The sequence below is a fragment of the Polypterus senegalus genome, chromosome 17, assembly GCF_016835505.1.
Source record: "Polypterus senegalus isolate Bchr_013 chromosome 17, ASM1683550v1, whole genome shotgun sequence".
Lineage (NCBI taxonomy): Eukaryota > Metazoa > Chordata > Cladistia > Polypteriformes > Polypteridae > Polypterus > Polypterus senegalus.
The window spans coordinates 37,306,662-37,327,008 of NC_053170.1; the positions used below are offsets into that span (position 1 = coordinate 37,306,662).

Sequence of the window (20,347 nt, forward strand, 5' to 3'; positions counted from 1 at the left end):
CCTTTAACCATCTCCGTGATTCTATTTTTTTTTCTAAACTGTTGCTATTATATCTTTTACTTAATTGTTATAAGTTACATTGAGTAAATGCAGGTGGATAAATATTTTTTTGTCTGTGTGTCTTCATTTCAGCTTAAAAACCAACAGAACGTGAATATTTTGAAGGGGGGTGATTCTTCTCTATACACACTTTAATAGGTCAGTTCCTGTTATGCTTGTTTTCAGGAGACAGCAGTGGCAAGCTTATTTATAAGGCAGTGTATGCAATTTGACCTTGGGCCTTTCAGTTCATTTAAATGAATTAGTTTGGCCAGAACTGCAATAGTACACAGTGGTAGAGATTTATGGGAATAAAATCACAGCTGTTCACTTTTCATTAATTTTCAATAATCTCCCTTTTTACATATAATATTAGAAGACATTTTTTATAGAAGGCAGAAAAGGTATAATTCTGATCTTTCAATAAATTTTGTTAGTCTAAGTCATGCCCTTAAGAAAAGTAAAGTGCCCTCGCATCCTTAAGAGCTGAGACAGCATTTTTACAGAAGCCGTACATTACAAGGGATGATCATTTTGGTCTGAAAAGAAACTCGGTTGGTCAGGTTTTGCATAATAAGTTTGATACAAAAACCAGAAGTAAGGAAATTTAAATTTGTAGCCACTGATGTAGTGTTTGTCTCTAAGGGTGGTATATTATGGTGGTATGGATGTGTACTAATCAAAATTAATTCTGGAAAATGTGTACACACCATATATTTATGACACAGAATTTATACTTAAGGGCCATGTTCACATTACAAGCCTCATTGCTCAATTTAGATTTTTTTTTAGCTCAGATCAGATTTGCCTATCTTGGCAGTTTATATTCATCAGTACAAGTGACCTGTACCTATGTGTAATGTGAAGGCATCTGTCCTCTGAAATGGCGTGCATGTACACATTGATACATTTGTATCAAAAAACTTCATATTTGTGAGACAACTTATGGAATTGAAACTGACAAAATGAATGGAATAGGAGCTAGTGTACGCATTGCATTTTGCTCTGGACTGTACATGATTAGGTCGAAAAGGCGAGAAAAGCCAGATGACTAGGATTTGTTGTTTTCACAGCTATTGCTACACTTCTGCACCAAGAGAAGTGTGGGTGTCACAAGTTCCTCCATTGTTGTTTAGCCATGCTGCTGGTGCTGGCTGAAGATGGCAGCATTCAGGCCATGTGTATAGGCAAAAAAAAAACAGCTCGAGTGCCAGTCTGACTGTTCTCATTCATGGCACATGGCCACATTTTGATAAGTATCCGACCTAGTACCACATATGAAAATGACTGAAATCTGATTTGAAAAGATTGGATTTCTGTGTCCACACAGCCCTGAAAACATCAGATTTGTGTCACATTGAGGTAAAAAAATTGGATTTGAGTCACTTCAGCCTGGTAATGTAAACCAGATACTAAGGTACTTGCATTAGTTCCAAGTATGGCACTCATACCCTTATAATGTCAGGACACTTTAAATGTGTATTAAGTCCAGACTTAGCTGTGTCATCAGCAACTGCTGTTATACAGTACTATCTAATACTTTGACTGTAGTTTAGTACATGTATTTCTTTACAGATTGCAATCTTTCTAAAAGGTGGGAATTTCTCTATTCAGAATCGAGAGAATGTTCTTTCTGTTCGTTAATACATTTTATATATACGTGATGAGGACTTCATAAATTTCATTTTCAGATATGATGTTTTCTTATAGAGCAATACTTCTTCTGAGACTGTTGCAGGAACAGTCTGAGAAATGCTGAAAGCAGGTTTAAGAGGAGAAATGATCTCTTATGTCTCATATAAAAAATAAATTGCTGGCTAGAATGTTATTGGAGCTGATTATTATGCTTTCTATGCCTGATTGCTCTGTAGGAAAAGGTTGGCTCTGCAATTGGAATTGTATCATTTGACTTGGGTGGTATGACACAACAGTTTATCATTAAGTTATATTATTACTAGCGACTGGGAGCCCGATCGAAACAGGCTACAAATTCTACGTTTATGAAATCCATACTTTCTCTGCAAAGAATTATTTGTTTTTTTAAGTGCTTGAAATGATTTTGTTATCATGGCACTGATTTGTGCTTAAAATAGACCTTTTCGTCCGATGTAATGAAGAGCTTCCTGTTTAAACTGGGCTGCGAGACGTGAACTCGGCTCTTCGGTGCACCTCATTTGACTTTTTCTGGCAAACAAATTTTCAAGACAAACCGTATTTTATGTCTCTAATCAGAGTCGGAGTAATAATTATGTTGGCGTGGTCATTTTAGATCTGAGATTGGCTAAAATTTAAACAATGACCGTTGATAATACCCAGCCGTCATTACCCAGTTTGCCAATAGATGTCAGAAGAACGGATGCCAAAACCAAACTGGCCAAAGATAGATTTCGATGTACCAAGCAAATGGCGATACGTTCTAAATTAGTTACGGTTCCGAAGCTGTCAAAGGGTTTAAGTCAGTCGACGATGTTAGTCCTGGAAAGTACACCCCACCAAACCAATGTTCCAAAAACCAAATGAACTTACTGTTATCTGCTTGAACCAACACTGACTTACTAAACTCGGCCGTCCAGTGGCATCACTGAAGCATTTGAACATTCTTAGCCGCGTTTGCCACGTTATGTTCCAACTACAGAGGCAGAGTCCCATTGCATGGTTCTAACTTGTTTTGAGTCGAGGTATTGATGCGAACACCATACATACGGGGTATTGATGAGAACACCATACATACAGATAGTATCAAATTATATATAAGGATCATTATTAACCGGGAGAAAAAGCCAGTAATATTTTAATGTAGCAAATACTTGATCATTGGAGTTTATTAAAAAAAAATAAATAAAACTTTCATCTTGTTTTGTGCCATCATTGTTCGGAATGTTTATTGAAGCTCGATCAAATAAATCTCTACCAAAAGATTATGTCAAGTATAAATTACTATCTTTCCAAAGAAAAATATAGACCAATTTAACTTCTCAATAATGGTGTTAAGATCTGGGTCTGTATCGAAGGAGTGACATAACAAAGGAGTGACATAAATACTGTATTAAAAAGTGACAGTTTATTGGAGTGACATAACGAGTCACCTACCACGCACAACTGAAAGAACGCTTGCCGGAAAAAACGTTGTCGCCTCACCTTCCACTGGGATGGTTGGTTGGATGGTTGTCACTCCTTTGAAATTTATATCTGAGGTTTCACTCCTTCATTATGTCATTCCTATGACATGTCACTCCTTTGAACAGGCCTGTAAGATCTTTGTGAAAACGAGCCAAAAGAGTAATAAGTGCATTCCTCTTATTATCAAAAGGTCAGGCCAGATTTATGCTTATGTTTATTTAATCTGATGCTTGCTATACGATCTTCAGCACTCGCCTAATGTTATATATACTGAGCAGAATCAGAATCTCCAGGGGTCTGCTTTTCATAGAGTTGAGTTGGCTTATCTGTTTAATAATACTGTGAATATCTAGGTTTGGTCCTACTATATAGGTTGTAGTACTTTTTATAAGTCTAGAGGCCTCAGTCTGTATTAATAATAAGAACTCAATTATTTCAAGGTAAAATGCAGAACTTTGCAAGGGTGTCCGTTATCGCTGATGTGTTTTGTGAGTGCTATTGAACTATGAAGTTAATATTTTTGAAAAATTGAAATTCAGTCATTAACAAAACACACTCTAGTTCAGTATGTGTTAAACGCATCATAATTCAACTAAAACTGTTCATTGGTCACATATATCTCATCTAAAATTGTCAATATCATCAGGCTGATCTATCCAGTGAGTGATGTCAAGTGCCTGCATAGCACAAAAACAGTTTACTCAGGAGAAAAAACTCAATTTACTCCTAAAACTCAATGGCAACTGTAATGTTCTATATTATCTGAAATGGGGGAAAAAAGTCAAATTCCCTCCATGATGAGCAGTTGAAAATTTGTTTTTAACTTGGCAAGAACTCCTTAATATAATTCTGATGTTAACATGCTGGGAGTATGCTGAATCCTTTTGTTTTATTTGCTTTGTTACTGTATAAAAAGAGCCTTTTTAGACAAGACTTTCTAATTGTGTAGGTCAGTATGGTGGGTGTGGGGATGAGTGTTGAATTTCTTGAGTTTCTATGAACACTGTTGTTCTTATTGTGTTATTTTCAGGTTCTGTTTTGCTGTTATGTACTGTTCTCAAAATAAAAAATAGTATAAAAATAAAATTACAATTGTGTTTGAGTTCATTTCTTGGTGGTGTGTTTAAATATCAAGTAAGAGGAATAGTTTAATGGTGGAATAAAGTATTTCTAAAGAAGGATAGGGTAAGCTGTTCTCACCAACTAATTGGGCATTATTCTTACATGCATAAATATCTCTGGATCACAGCTAATTGAACTGCGCCCAGCCTGTTTTTTGTATGTACAGTATATACAGTAGGTTATTGTACCTATAAGTGTCATTTTCTTTCAGGCCATTTGTGTGAGTGCACAATAGGTAGCGCTGCTGCTTCATTGGTGTTTAGTGTGTGCAATGCACATGTGTTTGCTATTTCTATGAGAGTTTCCTTTGTGTATTCTGGCCTTTGCACTCATCTTGACAGTGTGTGAATTACATTAGTGTGATTGACAAATATAAATTGGCCAGTCAGCGTAAGTGAGCGTGTAAGTCCTGTTCATTCCATGGATGATTCCAGCCTTCTGCTTGATACAGCTGGGCTTAGATTTAGCTCCCCTGTGAACCAAAAATGGAATAAGCGGGTTTAGAAATTGAATCAATGGACATGGTCTCCTTCTGGTGAGTTTCTACATAATTTCTGTACTTGTTTTGTATTTGAAGACCAGTACCACATTATACCAAGTATTTTCAGATATGCAGCTTATAAAGAGGTCAAATTTATTTATTCAGCTCAATAATTAAAAGCTGTACTCTACAAAGAAAGAACTCAAGGTGAAAGTTAGTGGGCCTCATTAGTGATAACTCAGTGCTGCTTGCATGTTTCTTTATAGTTTCTGTGTAATTTAATCAAGGGTGGCACAGTGGGTACTGCTGCAGCCCACTTGTTGAAGGGCTCATATCTTCTCAGTGCTACAGAATAATAAATTATGACTTTGTAAATACGGAGGAGTATGTGCAATTGAGTGATGTGTGTCATTTACTGAAAGAAATTGATTCAAATTAAGGATATTTGGAGCAAACATTTGCAACTGCAGTGCCAGAGTGCTAGGACTAGACATCACTGGAGTAGAGCTGTATTTGAATTTCACAGGACAACTGAACTTCCTGATCTATCGGTGCTCACACCATCAGGATTATGGTAGGCCTTGCCACCAGCCTATCAAATCTGTAGTTTTCTGCTTTCTTGGTGAATTGTGAGCAACTATGAAGATGTTTTTAAAAATGATCCTGGAGATGTGCAAATTTTCAAGAAACTGAAACAACAATTGTTTTTTTAGATTACAGAAGTCTTGTTACCAAAGACAAAGTCCAAGAATCTAACACCTTAAACAAAGTTAAAACAAAAATTGCCGGAATTTATATATAAACTACATTAATATTTCCAGAACCAAAGCACTGAGACTATAAATCAAATCCATAAGGGAATGGCTTTGATGTACTAACCAGAATACCAAATGCTGATTTCCACTCTAACACTGTTCAGGGTATAAATATGTAATCTCAGACAGAGGGCTGAAATGATTTTTATAGCATTGCCATTGTAACGTGACTTGTAGTGCCTCTTGGGAGGTATTCCATAGCGACAGTGCAGTGTGTCCATACAACTCAAGAAAATCTTGAGACTTTAAACTTGTGTTATAATGCATGTAAAATTAAATAACATTAATATTTTTCTCAGTAAAAAAAATAGTCTAGCACACATATGTGGCCATGTTGTTATTAATAACGTATTTAGCTAATGCCTTTATCCAAGGTGACATACAACATTTGAAATACAATTGGCTGCATTTCTTTTGTTTTTCCAATTGTTTCCAGTTGGAGCACAGGCAGGTGAAGTGACTTACTCAAGGTCGCATCAAACTCCGAATCAGAATCACTTTATTGCTAGCATTTGAAACATACCAGGATTGACTTTGGTTAGGTATAAAACACGAGATGTAAGACATAACCAACTCAAGACAACACAAATTCATCCCACCATTAATCTGACATTGTGCAAACCATTATACAAATACAACAGTTTCTTGAACCCAACAGTTACAAACTTCAATAGTTAACTCAAATAAATGGAATAACTATACAAAATAATATAGATATTAGTACAAGTTGAGCAATTATGAAGTATTTACGAATAGACTGATAGCACAGTTACCAGTTATATGTTGCAAAAGCAGTTAGGAGTAACCCTATGCAAGTTTATTTAGGATCTGAATAATATGAAGAAAGGAGCTGTGGAGATGGAATATACTTTTAAGTCGCAATAGACCTGCACCTCCTCTGTGATGGAAATGAAATGAACAGATGGCTGCTGGGGTGGATGGAGTCAGCTGCAATCTTTCCAGCTCTTTTTTGTTCTAGCGATGAACAGATCTCTTAATGTTGGGAGACAACAGCCAATGATTTTCTCAGCTGAACAATTCACCTGCTACAACCGAGCCTTAGAAAGCGAGGAGGCAGAAGGAAATCAAACGGTCATTGAGGAGGTCACGATACTCTCAATGATGACTGAGTAACAATTTAACAATATACGTCTTGATATGCCAAGCTTCTTAAGAAAGAACAATCTCTGCCTGGCTTTCTTCATGGTGGAGGTGATGTGCTTGTCCTATTTTAATGTATTAATGAAAGTAGTCCCTAGGAATTTAAACGACCAACAACAGACTCAGTCTGGCCAATAATTTGCAAAGGTGGACAGTTGAATTTCAGTAGTGGGATCTGAACCCACAATTAAAAGGTCTGAAGTCCAAAGCTTTAACCACTACACCACACTGCATATGTTGAAAATAAGGCTTTTAGAAAATTCAGAACAAATGAACAGAAAAAAAATGTATCTAAGACAAAATGAGTTATTGACAGGATGCCCAGGGTTTACTGATTTGAGCAGATACTCTACCAGAAATTACCAAGACTAGTCATGAAGGACTCCACACTGAACCCATAGAATCTGGGGAGCACATTTTCTCAGACATCTGAAGAAGTAAATGCATTGGTGAGGCTGCTTGCCTGGCACCTGCTTTCTGTGTTTATATAAGTTTAATAATTATTATGAAAATTTGTCTCATGTCAATGTATATTTATGTAGCCCAAAAGAATTTTAAACACACATTTGTATATTCAAACAATATTTTAAATATGACGCATTATTATCTCAGTTACTGTTCCTGAGCCTGACTATAAACAAACAATTATCTCACAGGGACTTGCCAGAAGCTGAATTTTGACAATGAATCATTATGTTTAGTATGTCCTGCAACTACTATAAATATGACAGGTCTGCAGAGGTACTTGAAATTCATTTCCCGTGTTTAAATGTCCAAGTGGGATGAATTGAATGAAGAATTTATTTCCTGTTGTTGGAAACAGACACATTTTTTGCCTATAGGAATATGACTTTAAGTTTAGTCAAATGAACAGGAACAATGAATTCTTTTTTAGTATTTGGTGTTATGCAAACTTATTGGAAATAAACCATAAACTCTAACATTATTTCAGATGTTGCTGTGGTGGAAATGAGTGATTCCTTTTGTCAGCCATCCATTTTTTATCACCTGGGTGTAAGGGAGAGCTTCCAAATGACAAACAATATTCTTTTGTATTGTTATGAAAAGGATTCTGTCAAGGTAAGAAAGGTTAAAGTTAATTGAAATCTTAAACACACACACACAGACTGCCAGCATAGGAATTTTGGAATCTATTTTCCTTTTTGCTTGCACAGATTTTCAAAGAACTGTTCCTTCTTTAGGTTTAGTAGCATCTCACAGGGGATAGACCATTTAGGCCCACAAGTGAAGGGATTTTGACTCAGCCCTATAGGACAGATTGCTCACTCATCAGCCTTGCATCATTCATTTTGCAAAACAGCCACCTGGTGTCATAATCCTTTAAATAAAACCTCAACTAAGTGCTGTTGCAAGATATAACATGCAATGCCATGTCAGTGTTTGAGCCTATAATAACATGAAATTCAATTATTGGTTCCCTCTGGGTTAGGCTAGCATCTGTATGATTCACAAACAACATTTACAGCTTATTATTTCACATGCAAGAAGCTCTTATCTATGCTGCCCTTATTTTGTATAAAATGTTTCATAGTCACTATAACTATAAACTGTTTTTGTGTAATCAGATTGCAATTAATGCTGATTAATACCAATGAATTTGAAGAGCTGGTAATGGAATTACTGAAATTCTAGATATGTATATAATATGAACATCACATACTGTACATTTGTCTGTCAGTTATGTTTTGGGTCACCCAAGTAAACTACTTTTAAAGATAGTTATAGTATCTGAACAGTAAGTGCTTATTTGTTCTTTAAAACACCATATAACATGAGAATATGCACAAGTAAACTATGATAAAATAAAGAGTAACAAGTATGCCTTGAGTTTTTCAAATAAGTCAATACTTTGTAACCTCACTTGGGGTATAGAAATGAAACAACTTTTTGCTTTGGTACAATACTGTCTATTTTTTCTTAAAGTCCTATGGTAAATTCTTCTAGTGCTTTTTTTCAGGACATGCCTCAAGTCCTCTGTTGACTTTGGCTGTTTTTGTTCTTTTCCATGTCCAGATGATCTCCGACAGCTTCAGTTATGTTGATGTTGGAACTTTAAAGTGGCCAGTCTAATGCCATAAGTGTTTCATCTATAGTCTTAGTTGTCTTTGTATTGTGTTTGGGGTCATTAATCATACAGAAAATAGTTTTTCAAAGGTACACAATGCTGAAATCAAATCTGTTTTAACATTTTTCTTAGCAGTGACCCATTCCATTTATTTTGGACTAGATGCCCTATACCTCCAAAATGTACCCTAGGCAGAGGTACAACTGTGCTTCGCAGAAGGCTGCAGAAGGCCATCACGTGTACATCTCACCAACACCTTCTTTCAACTTAGTGCCATCTTTGTGAGCCAGAAACATATTCTAATGTTATATGGTGCGTTTATGAACAAACAAACATGTAAGGCCCAGCTGCATCGTTTTAAAAATAGTAAATGGTTTTTTGGAAAGTGTATGAGGACATATGTGGCTGTATGCAAGAGTTTTCCCACTACAGTAAACCTGCGTCCCATCCTGAATGTGTTTCGGTCATGTGGAGAAATCCTCTCAGATAGGCTTGACTCCCTGCAAACCACTTGTGAAATCAACATATTTATTAAATAATGGAACAAACACTAAATGTACATGCAATTTTATACTTTTTTTTATTTTGCTAAAGAAATGAATTGCAGAGATTAATTTAGCCAGACCTCTAGAGCTCTAACCCTTGTGCAATGTCAGTTTGTTTAGAGAAAGGTAATAATGGTTACTCACCATTAAAGTATTGAATGTTGTTTCAGTTAAAATACTATATATGTGAATTTGATTTGGGTTCTGAATTGTTTGCTTTATTATGGTCTTTGTGTTTGTTTTACAGGAGGATGTCCTGCAGAAAATTATGGTATGTATTAATAAGATGATTTGTTTTAACTGACCTTTCATTAGAATTTTTTTGTGAAATACTATAAATATGAAACTGTTAAAAGCATTTTAAACATATAGGACTGCAATGTAACCTATACCTTTGAACAAAATAGCTTTTGAATATTTATCCCTATAAAATATTAACCAAGCATAGTGTGAAATTCCTAGTGTTTGTTTTGTTAAAAAGCTTTCTTCTTTATTTTGGTTTGCTCTTGATCAGAGAGCTTCAAATAGAAAAGAGTAAGAGTTATATGAAATTAATAACAGTAGATCATGTGCTTGTAAAGTTTTAAACATGATGAAATAGCTGTAGCATTTATCCTCCAGTGACTATAAACTGGTCCAATTAAAAGGCCTGTCAAACGACCTTTGGTATTGCTAAGTTTTAATGTTTTTGTGATACAGTAAGTTAATGTTTCAAAGATTTTCTTTGATGGGAAGAATGGTAATAGCTTACATGAAGTTTTATTGGTGAGAGGTCAGCTAAAGGTTTTTTTTCAAGCTACAGATTATTTTTTAAATAGAAATAAGTATCTTTTTTTTATTTTTCTAACCAATCCATATTAAAATTTAGCTCCTTAACGTCATTAGAGTGTTTGTTTTCTGTGTTAAGCAAATGTCAGTTACTGCTTTACACTGAACCTTTTGCTAAATCAATCTTCATTTAGCGCACACAAATATAGTTCTGTTTAGGCTGGTATAGTAAAGATTTAGTTTCATTATTTCTGTTAAAACAGATAAAGAGTAGCAATCTATTTAAATGACTATAGCATATGCAAATAGCATTTTCTTCTCCTCAGAATTCATTTTTCATTCACTGGTCCATATACAGCACAGTGTCTGTTTCAGAGAGCACATGTGTCATATTTTAGCCTTTTCGCTTCTTTTTGGTTTGCTTTCTATAGATCAGTGTTGCCTAAATTGTATTAATAATATGTTGCTGACATGTTATGCAAGGATAAAGCTAGCAACAAGTCATCTGTGCTCATCCTGTTGGATCTCTCCTCTGCCTTTGACACAGTCAGTCACCCTCTCCGATCTTGGCATAACCAGGACTTCCTCCAAATGGTTTGAGTTCTACCTTTTGGGGAGATCCTACTGCGTGTCCTGGTGTGGAGAAATGTCAAAGGTGAAACAGGTGAACACTGGGGTACCCCAAGAATCAGTACTGGGCTCTCTTTTCTCTCTGTGCTTCTTCTATAGGCAGTATCATCCAGTCCTGTGATTTATTTATTTATTTTTCCTGTGAGTACTATGTTGATGATATAGAGCTGTACGTGTTGTTCCTTCCAGAGGACCACATGGTATAGGTTAGAATCACTGCATGTACCATTGGTATTGCAAGCTGGATGAAGGAACTCCATCTCCAACTCAACCTGTCAAAGACAGGCCTTCTTATTATCCTTACTTGTTCATCTATTCAGAATCCCATCTCACTATCACAAACACCTGGAAAGTCAGCATGGAAAATGTTTTGGTGGTTGATGATCAGCTTTCTTTCAATACAATGTTTCTACAGTTTCTCAGTCTTACAGGTTGACTTTGTACAATATCTGCAAGATCAGACTTTATCTGACAGAATAAGTTTTAGTCTTGTCATATGTGGACTACTGCAACTCTCTGCTGGCATGAGCATCGACATATGTCATCAAGTCGCTTCTGATGATTCAAAATGCAGCAACACATCTGGTGTTGAACCACCTGCGGTGGGCACGTCACTCCTTTTTTCAGATATCTACACTGTACACATATTAAGCTAAGATCTTTGTTGCTTGCCTACAGACAAGGTCCAGTGCCACCATTAAGGCAAATTAGGCATTTGCTTAGGGTGCAGATCATAGGGGGGTGAGTGTGACCCAGCCGCACAAGTTATCTACCGAACAATTAGTTGGCACACTAATAATCTTGGCCTAGGGCACAAAATAACCTAGCACTGACACTGCCTACAGAGTAGTCAATAGGTCTGCACCTATATACAGTACATGAAGACACTTGTGAGGTTCTGTGCTGCTTCTTGACCACTCATGCCACCTCAGCTTAATAGGGCTGCAATGATTAGTCGACGTAATCGACGACGTCGACTACAAAAAATCGATGACGCAGATTTTTTATTGTCGACATGTCTTAAGCAGAACCTTAAATAGAGGCTCCAGTCACAAAGAACCACATAGGTTTTTGTAACTGCAATGCACTACTTGAGTAGGGGGGCAGAATCGTTTGTTATTGTTTGTCAAGACTGCACACAGTCCTACCAACGAAGAAGAACGTCTGAGGAGAAGAAGAATGTAGAGGAAAATAAACATGGTTGCAATGGCGAGTCGGATAGAGGAGGGGGAAGGAGAAAAAAAAATTTAGAAAGAAACTTTCTAAAGTGAGGGAGCACTTCACTGAAAAAGGAAAAAAAAAGCTGAATGCAGATAATGCAAAGCGGAGCTTTCTTTTCACGGCAGCACCACCACAATACAGGCGCATTTGAAACACAAGCATCCTGGAGCTGTGATGCTGCCGTCTCTTGAGAATTTAAGCTGCCGGTGTTAGTTAGTTAGGGTCAGATCAGGACGGGAGGGAGACCGTGAACGAGACGAACAAGTGAAAAACTTTTACAAGTAACAAATTTATACCCACCTGTTTTCAAATAATATTGCATTAGTGCGATGATGTTTTCTGATTGGTACTATTCAGGTCATACAATGATTTCTTCAAAATGTTACATATATTTGTCTCTTTCGTTTTTTTTTCCCCGGTGCTGCACGCTGACACCAGAAGGCGTAAGCTTATTTAGTGCTAGCAGGAGCATGCATGTGGCCAGTTGCTTGTGCTATAAGAAGCTTGACCTACCGGCAATCAAAGCACATGTACTGTGCAAGGCATGTACGGGGACCACTGAGAAAAGAAGAGCGTTCGTGGCTCACCTTTCAGAGGATCATTCTTTCCTCTGCATGTTCTGGAGTCCTGTGCAGAGTGGGCAAGATCGGGGGGGAAAATAAACATTTTCACTGATTACAACCACAAGAAGGTATGCGAATGAATATGAATAATGTTGCATCCGTGCTGCAACGTTTTCCGAAATGTACTATAAGGTCATAAAATGAATAATTCCAAATATACCTATGTCTCTGTATTTTTTGTCAGTGCAGCTTTGACATAACGGGCGATAAGGTGCATACTAATTCAGCGTAAGCAGGAACACTCAATAAAACTGAATAAAAAAAATCAAGTGACAATGAGATACGAATAAGGCAGATTCGCCAGCGTTTGTGTGTCAGCTTTTATCCATCCAGATCAGAGAATTTCCATTTCGATTGTCTCAAAACACCACTCGCATCTACAGTTATTCCCAGTTTCAGATAAAAAGTAACAGCATCAGATCCCTAGGGTGGTAGTATGTATTGTGATCATGACTGAGAGAATAAAAGTGAAAAAAAAGGGTAACTTTTACAAGTTCTATACATTTACAGTGGCTGTTACAGACACAAATCAAATGTATGTGTTTATTGTATAATATTAACAACGAGTAACGGCGCACTACACAATAACATGCAGTGAATCCACTTGACTTGACCATTCCTAGTTTTCATCCTCTTTCTTTCTCTGTACGTTTATCATTCATTTGCTCAGAGGTTGATGCGCTTGCTGCTTCCTGAGCAGCTCTTCTTTTCTCCACCCTAGTGGCCCTCTTCTTCTCTTCTTTCATCGGCATCTTTTTACGTTAAAACTGATTAAGTCACTGTTTGTGTTCCAATTATTTAGTACGTTTTCTTTAATTTTTCACTTAAGCTGGCACTTAAATCATTCTTGAGGCAGATTGAAGACTTAAGATATGAAAAGGTAGGGGAAGTGACGGTGATGGTGGCAGGGATGAGAATGGTGCCCGTACGTATGCGCCGCACGGCCACCTTGCTGGCCGCAGCGGAGAGTTAATTCTACAATAAAATAAAAATAAAAGGAGGAATAACCTTGGAGGTCAATCATCACCTAGAAAGCGGACAGTGGATGTCACGTAGTATATGTGTACCAAAATTCAGGTCAGTAGTTCAAATGGTTTGCGAGCTACAAGTGATTTAAATTCCTGGACAGACAAATTAACAGCCACGATTGCGTATCTATACTAATAAAAGGCAAAAGCCCTCACTGACTGACTGACTCACTGACTGACTCATCACTAATTCTCCAACTTCCTGTGTAGGTAGAAGGCTGGAATTTGGCAGGCTCATTCCTTACATCTTACTTACAAAAGTTAAGCAGGTTTGATTTCGAAATTCTATGCATAACGGTCATAACTGGAACCTGCTTATGTACATACTGTATATACAGCCATAGCCTGCAGCTCGGTCGCTGTGTGAGGCGGAGTTGCGTCCCTCATCGTCACGCCTCCCACGCAATTGAGTACCTGCTCATATAATGTCGTCCATCAGCAGCAATCCAATAGACATGCTGCTGCTAAATATTTGCGGGTGAAGGACTGTGCTTATGCAAACGAGGATGAGATGGTCAGGGATAGACTGGTATTTGGCACAAACTCAGCGAAAGTGCGAGAGAAACTTTTAAGTGCCGGGTCTTAGCTAACATTAAATAAAGCCGTGGACATCACAAGATTGCACGACATAGCACAAGCTCAGCTGAGAAACTTTGATGCATGTACTCCGAGCGGCTCACGTGAACTGACTTTGCAGGACTGGGAAAGGTAAACCTGTGCATTCAGTGTGTGATGTCTCAGGTAAAGAGGAAGACGAGCTGCTTATTGATGCAGTAGGACAGAAATGACCCTCTGCCGCTGAACAAGCCTTTGTACACATATCAATAGGAAAGCAAGGTCTAAAGCTTAAGTTTAAATTACGTTCATAGACACGCTGCCGCTAAATATTCGCAGGCAAATCCACAACTTAATACCGGGAATGCCTGTTAAACCTCTTAGATTCACGAGTACCGATTTGGGTGGTGATCACTTCGATGAATGAAACCTGTTCAAAAAACGCATTACACAATTGAGAAGGCAGCAAAAGAATATGAAGCGAGTGACGCATACAAGCATATTCATAAGTGCAGCTACTGCGGAAACAAAGCACGGTGTAAATCTTAAGTTTAAATTAAGTTCATAGACAGGCTGCTGCTGGCGTTTGTCATGCTTACGACGAATACGATATTCGCGAGATACAAGTTTAATGAGAAGACGCAGGGTATAACCGAGACTTTTGCTTAGCTTGTAACGGAGTTAAAATTGCTGTAACGGAGTTAAAATTGCTGGTGAAGGTCTGTGCTTATGCAAATGAATGGGAAGATAAGGTGTGAAGCCTAACTTTAAATTAGGTTCATGGACACGCTGCCGCTGGCGTTTGTCATGCCTAAGACGAATACGATATTCGCGAGATACAAGTTTAGTGAGAGGATGCAGGGTATAAATCAGACTTTTCATCACTTTGTAACGGAGTTAAAATTGCTAGTGAAGGACTGTGCTTATGCAAACGAAGATGAGATGGTCAGGGATAGAATAGTGTTTGGCACAAACTCAGCAAAAGTGCGTGAGAAACTTTTAAGTGCCAGGTCTGAGCTAATATTAAATAAAGCCGTGCAAATCGCAAGATCGCACGAGATAGCACAAGCATGGCTGAGAACCTTCGATGCATGTTCTCCAAGTGGCTCACATGAACTGACTTTGCAGGACTGGGAGAGGTAAACCCGTGCATGCAGTGTGTGATGTCTCAGATAAAGAGGAAGACAAGCTGTTTATTGATGCAGTAAGAAAGGAACAGCCCTCTGGATCTGAACAAGCCTTTGTAGACATATCAATAGGAAAGCAAGGTGTAAAGCTTAAGTTTAAATTAAGTTCATAGACACGCTGCCGCTAAATATTCGCAGGCAAATCCACAACTTGTTTAACAGGCATTCCCGGTATTATCTTAGATTCACGAGTACCGCTTTGGGTAGTGAACACTTCGACGAATGAAACCTGTTATCTTTACAACGGTTGACAAACACGGAGTATAACTTGAACATAACACATCCTCCAAATACGAACCTGATTGAAAGAAATAATGATAATGAAATCCTTGATGACAGCAACACTCATAACAGTGACAAAACAATTACATTGACAATCATGTTACGTTGTTTTTAAAATGTTTCCTTTTTTTTTTCCATAACTTCTTTAACATACTAAAGCGTGGGTATTTTGCTAGTTATATATAAAGATAAGAGCAACTCACTACTCAAAACGGTAAATATACGAGGCAGTCAGGATTGTACCAGGGGACTCTTGATTATAAGTTAGCAATTCCTACCGCTGCACCACGGAAGCTATTGTATCGTCCTTGAATCTTTTGTGAAAGTGTTTATTTGATCTTTGCACTTCAGGCTTTACACATTATATATTTTATGTCTACATTTTTTAATTTATTACTAAAATATGAGAAACATTTCAGTTTTAACAATGTATTTTTGGTTAAGTTAAATGCACTTTTTTTGTTTAACACTAGAATTACCAGAGCCTACGAAAAAACTCGTAAATCCGTCCCACCTTAAATCACTTCTTAAAATCGTTCACAGCTCTCCACCAGCGTCTTTTGTCATCTAAATGTGCTGATAAAAATCAGGCTGCAAGCAGCCGGCTATTCCATCCCCCCACCGACTTAGAACGTGCACAACTTCTCCCAGCTCATGCCTTGATTGATTTTCTGGGAGTCGAATGTTATTTATTTGGCACGGACATGCTCAAAAAATACACGTGTAATGCCACAAAAAGTGCATGCAGACATGTCCGTGCCAAATAAATAACATTCGACGTTTTGAAGAAATCATTTTATGACACAATTTACCTTTATTTATTTACTTACTTCCTAAAGCCTAAAGTCACAAGTAGTGTGCAGAGGGCATGTTCAAAAATGTGTGTAATGCCACGAAAAGTGCCTGCTGACACTTTAGTGTGCAAGCAATGGTATGTGCATTCTTGCTCCGATGTAGAAGGGAGCTAAGTTTACCTCTGTTACAGCGCGTCTATGTGAAAACAGCAGTATCAGATGCGGGGGTGGGGTGTGTTTGGGCTCCTGAAAGCGGCTGAGATAATGAAACTGACTTTAAAAAAAAAAAAAAAACAAAGCTAACCTTTACAAGTATCATAAATTACACTGGCTGTTACAGACTGAAATCAAATGTATGTTTTTATTCTAAAATAGTAAGACTAAGAGCAGTTTACTTCTCAAAACGGAGTGGTGCAGGATCGAACTCGCGACCTTTTGATTCCCAGTCGGCAGCTGATTCTATTGCGCTACGGAGGTGGTCATAATATATGGGTGTCAATGTCGCATGTTAAGGCGGCTTTTTGTTTCTGCAGTTATATTTTTGAATAAAAGCGCAATTGTTGTGTTAGATTTGTACCTTTTGTGAAAGTATTTCTTTGATACTTCAGGCTTCATACATTATATAGTTTATGCCTACATTTTGTCATCTACTACTAGAATATAAAAAACGTTTCTGTTTTAACAATGTGTTTACACAGATTACTGTAGAAACGAAACACACATGAAATGCATGTGTTCCAAACAACGATCTATTATTTCCACTCTGAAACTCCACTTCACTCCCAGAAAATCAATCAAGGCATGAGCTTGGAGAAGTTTGTGCACATTCTAAGTCGGTGGGGGGATGGAATGGCCATCTGCTCGCAGCCTGATTTTATCAACACATTTAGATGACAAAAGACGCTGGTGGAGAGCTACCACTGCGCCACCGTGCTGCCCACCTTACAATTCACAACAAGGTAATTAAATGTTTGCTCCATGTGTGCAGCTTTGATTACATTACACCTTCAAGGGAAGGTGGCGTACAGGCAGGCTATCCTTCAAAAGAAAGAAACACAAACAGCTTGAAAGCAGCACTTAGAGCAAAAGGTCTTCAGTTCTCTATCCACCCCCCTTGGATGAATACTGCTCTACCAAATTAATGTACAGACGTGCCATATCTGTGTTTTCTGTTGATTCCTCATTAGCTAGCTGTATGTGAGCAGACTGACACCATCTACTACTCAGCTTTGGGTATGGTTTGTGCAAATGTGAACACAACTTGAAACATTACCCATTGATTTACCACTAGCAAGCTCAAGTAATACAGTTTTTAATGCCTCCACATATGCTTAGTCAGTATCCATGTAGTTTGGAGGAAAGCCTTTATTTCTCCTTCTTGTTGAGTTAGTGAATGGATGAGTATTTTTCTGTTCCGATTGCTATTAAGGTTTTGTTTTTCTTGTACCTAACATCAGACTAGAGTATAGGATTCACTGAAAGGGCCATGCTGGTGAAGATAGTGGCACTTCACATTGGACTTTTTGGAAAGAATGCATTATGAAGGCATATTGTCTTTTCCTTCCGCATCTGTTTTCCTTTTCAAACATTTTGACTTGAGAATTCTGAATGTTACTTTCTGGTAAATCAGGAAAAGTTATATGATTGGTTATAACCACTGGATTTTCAGGAGCAACAAATGACTTTCCAGTATTTGATGATATGAATGAGTGGATGATGGGATTAGATTGCTCAGTACTGAGTATGAGAGGTGTGCCTGTTAAAGTGTGTTGGGGTCGAGGGGGGCCGGGGGTATGGGGGTTGGTGTTCTGCCTGGCTGAGCTCAAAGAAATCTCTGTGAGAATTTTGCCCGAGGACTGATTGATTCATTTAACTGAATTATTTTTTCCTCGGGTCTGCTTCTTGGCTTCTGCCTTTTCTGGTGACCTCTTATATCATTTGCAGTAGTTTTGATTATTTTCTTTTATGTTCAGTATTTACAGTATTACCATTGCTAAAATGTGATAAAAAAAGAAGTTTCATGGAAGCTGTAGCATAAACTTAAGTATACTAGAATATGTGCAGTAACTAACTTGCTAAAGTACCCAGAATTTCCTGGGTGTGTTTGTATCTTGGTTAAGAAAGCAAATATTTTGTTTTTTTTTAAATGATGAGTTTTGTTTTTGGTAGCTGTAATGCAAGGGTCCCATCGGTTAGCCACACTACCTCTCTTATAACTATTAATTTCTGTGCTGTCACGAGCCTAGAATGTTTTCTTTTTGTGGATGACTGGATTGTGGTAACTCCTTACTGGGTTGGAACCATGAAAGCTACTTCTTTGTATTTCCTGATGTACTGTGGTTTTATGAATCGATGCTTAATCCCACATAATACACGGGATGCCTTATTGAATAATTTAATTATTGATATGGCATGTAAGCTGAGCACGACTATAGTTTTTTGTGTTGTTTCCTCTATTGAACCCCATATTTATGATGAAACTTTTGATACTCTACATCTTAAGTTGTGTTAGATGTACCATACAGGTATAATTTCATGAACTTCCACAAAAGAAGCAGATAAGATGTGATCTGAGTATTGAAAGGAGGTCCTTAGTATATGAAATGGATAAATAACATCAAAAAAATTCAAAAGACAGAGTGTAATGATTTTATTTATATACTATCAAAAGAGAGAGTTTTTTTCTGCTTTGTCCAATACAAAGTGCAGGCTAAAATTTATCATAAATGTGTGGCTAATAAAATACGATTGAAGAGGTCAGACAGTAGTTTTTAAGGTTTTTGAAAGAAATATCTGAAAATAGTCTCAACTAATGTTCTGTATTTTTTATTAATAAAATCCATAAAATCAAAGCAACCAGTTGGAATTATGACATAAAATCAATATTAGCTGTCAATGCTAATCTTAATTGGCTGTAGTTATTAAAAACTACCTGCGGGCAATTTATATTTTTATAAAGTAATTGGGAGCAGCATTAATTTTTTCAGAACTCTTAATATTTATTTACATTTTTTAAAAGTAATTTCCACATTTAAATCCTGTTTCACTGGCACATTTTAGTTATTCACAAAGGTTAGGCTTACGGTCCACAAAATATCACAGACCCTGAATTGCTGTTGCTAATAAGGCTTCACACACACAACTTTTGGCTGTTGTCTTCACATTTTCACATGGCAGGAACAGAAGAAATGTAATTTAAATACTGATCTAAAATGATTTAATTAACAGAGTGAATATTGCATTTTGAATGTTAGCACCATGGGTGATAAACGGATCTAACACACGAATATGAAAATATGTTGTACAGTTCCTTTGTAATTTTAGACCTCTGGAGCATGAAATGTGACATCAGAATAAGAACTTTCAATATCTCCAATTACTGACATAGTGCCGTACAGTCATGTTTTACTGCTTTCATGGATTTCAGATTGGTTTTGAGTTAGTAGCACAAAGCAATATTTCACGTACCTCATCAATGGCAGTTTATACTTGAAGGTGAGAGACCAATTCAAAACCAGTACATACTGAAAACCCTTTGTGTTAAATTCATATTGTTAATTGGTTTTCATTGGTCATTTAATGTAATAAAAATGTGCAATTATCTATCTATTTATTTTCTGTTATTTTTTCAAAGGAGCAGTGTGGTACCTATACATTCATTCCTTACATAATATCTCATCAAGGAAAGGTCCTTGCCTGTGAAGCAGGGATGGTGAAATGTTTACCAGATCTTTGCCAGCCTGGCTTTAATCTGGATCCTCTGTTCACATCGCTTTCTGAACGCCTCATTAAACATCTGGGTGATGTCCATATTCATTCCTGGTGAGTAGAAATGAGACTTGGTTTATATTTTACTTGCTGGTGCAAGCGTGCACAACACCTTGTATTTT

General features: G+C 37.3%; 1 protein-coding gene across 3 annotated transcripts in view; it reads left to right on the top strand.

Moving 5' to 3' along the window:
* The window catches only part of si:ch211-1i11.3 (mitogen-activated protein kinase kinase kinase 5), a 116,151-nt gene that overhangs the window by 4,879 nt on the left and 90,925 nt on the right, over positions 1-20,347 (top strand). For 2 of the 3 annotated variants that reach the window (XM_039739906.1, XM_039739907.1), the window contains exons 2-4: positions 7,691-7,818; positions 9,617-9,640; positions 20,092-20,279. In XM_039739906.1, the coding sequence (XP_039595840.1) occupies positions 7,691-7,818; positions 9,617-9,640; positions 20,092-20,279 (340 nt within the window). The remainder of the gene's footprint in view (positions 1-7,690; positions 7,819-9,616; positions 9,641-20,091; positions 20,280-20,347) is intronic. The other variant, XM_039739908.1, reaches the window with a different exon arrangement.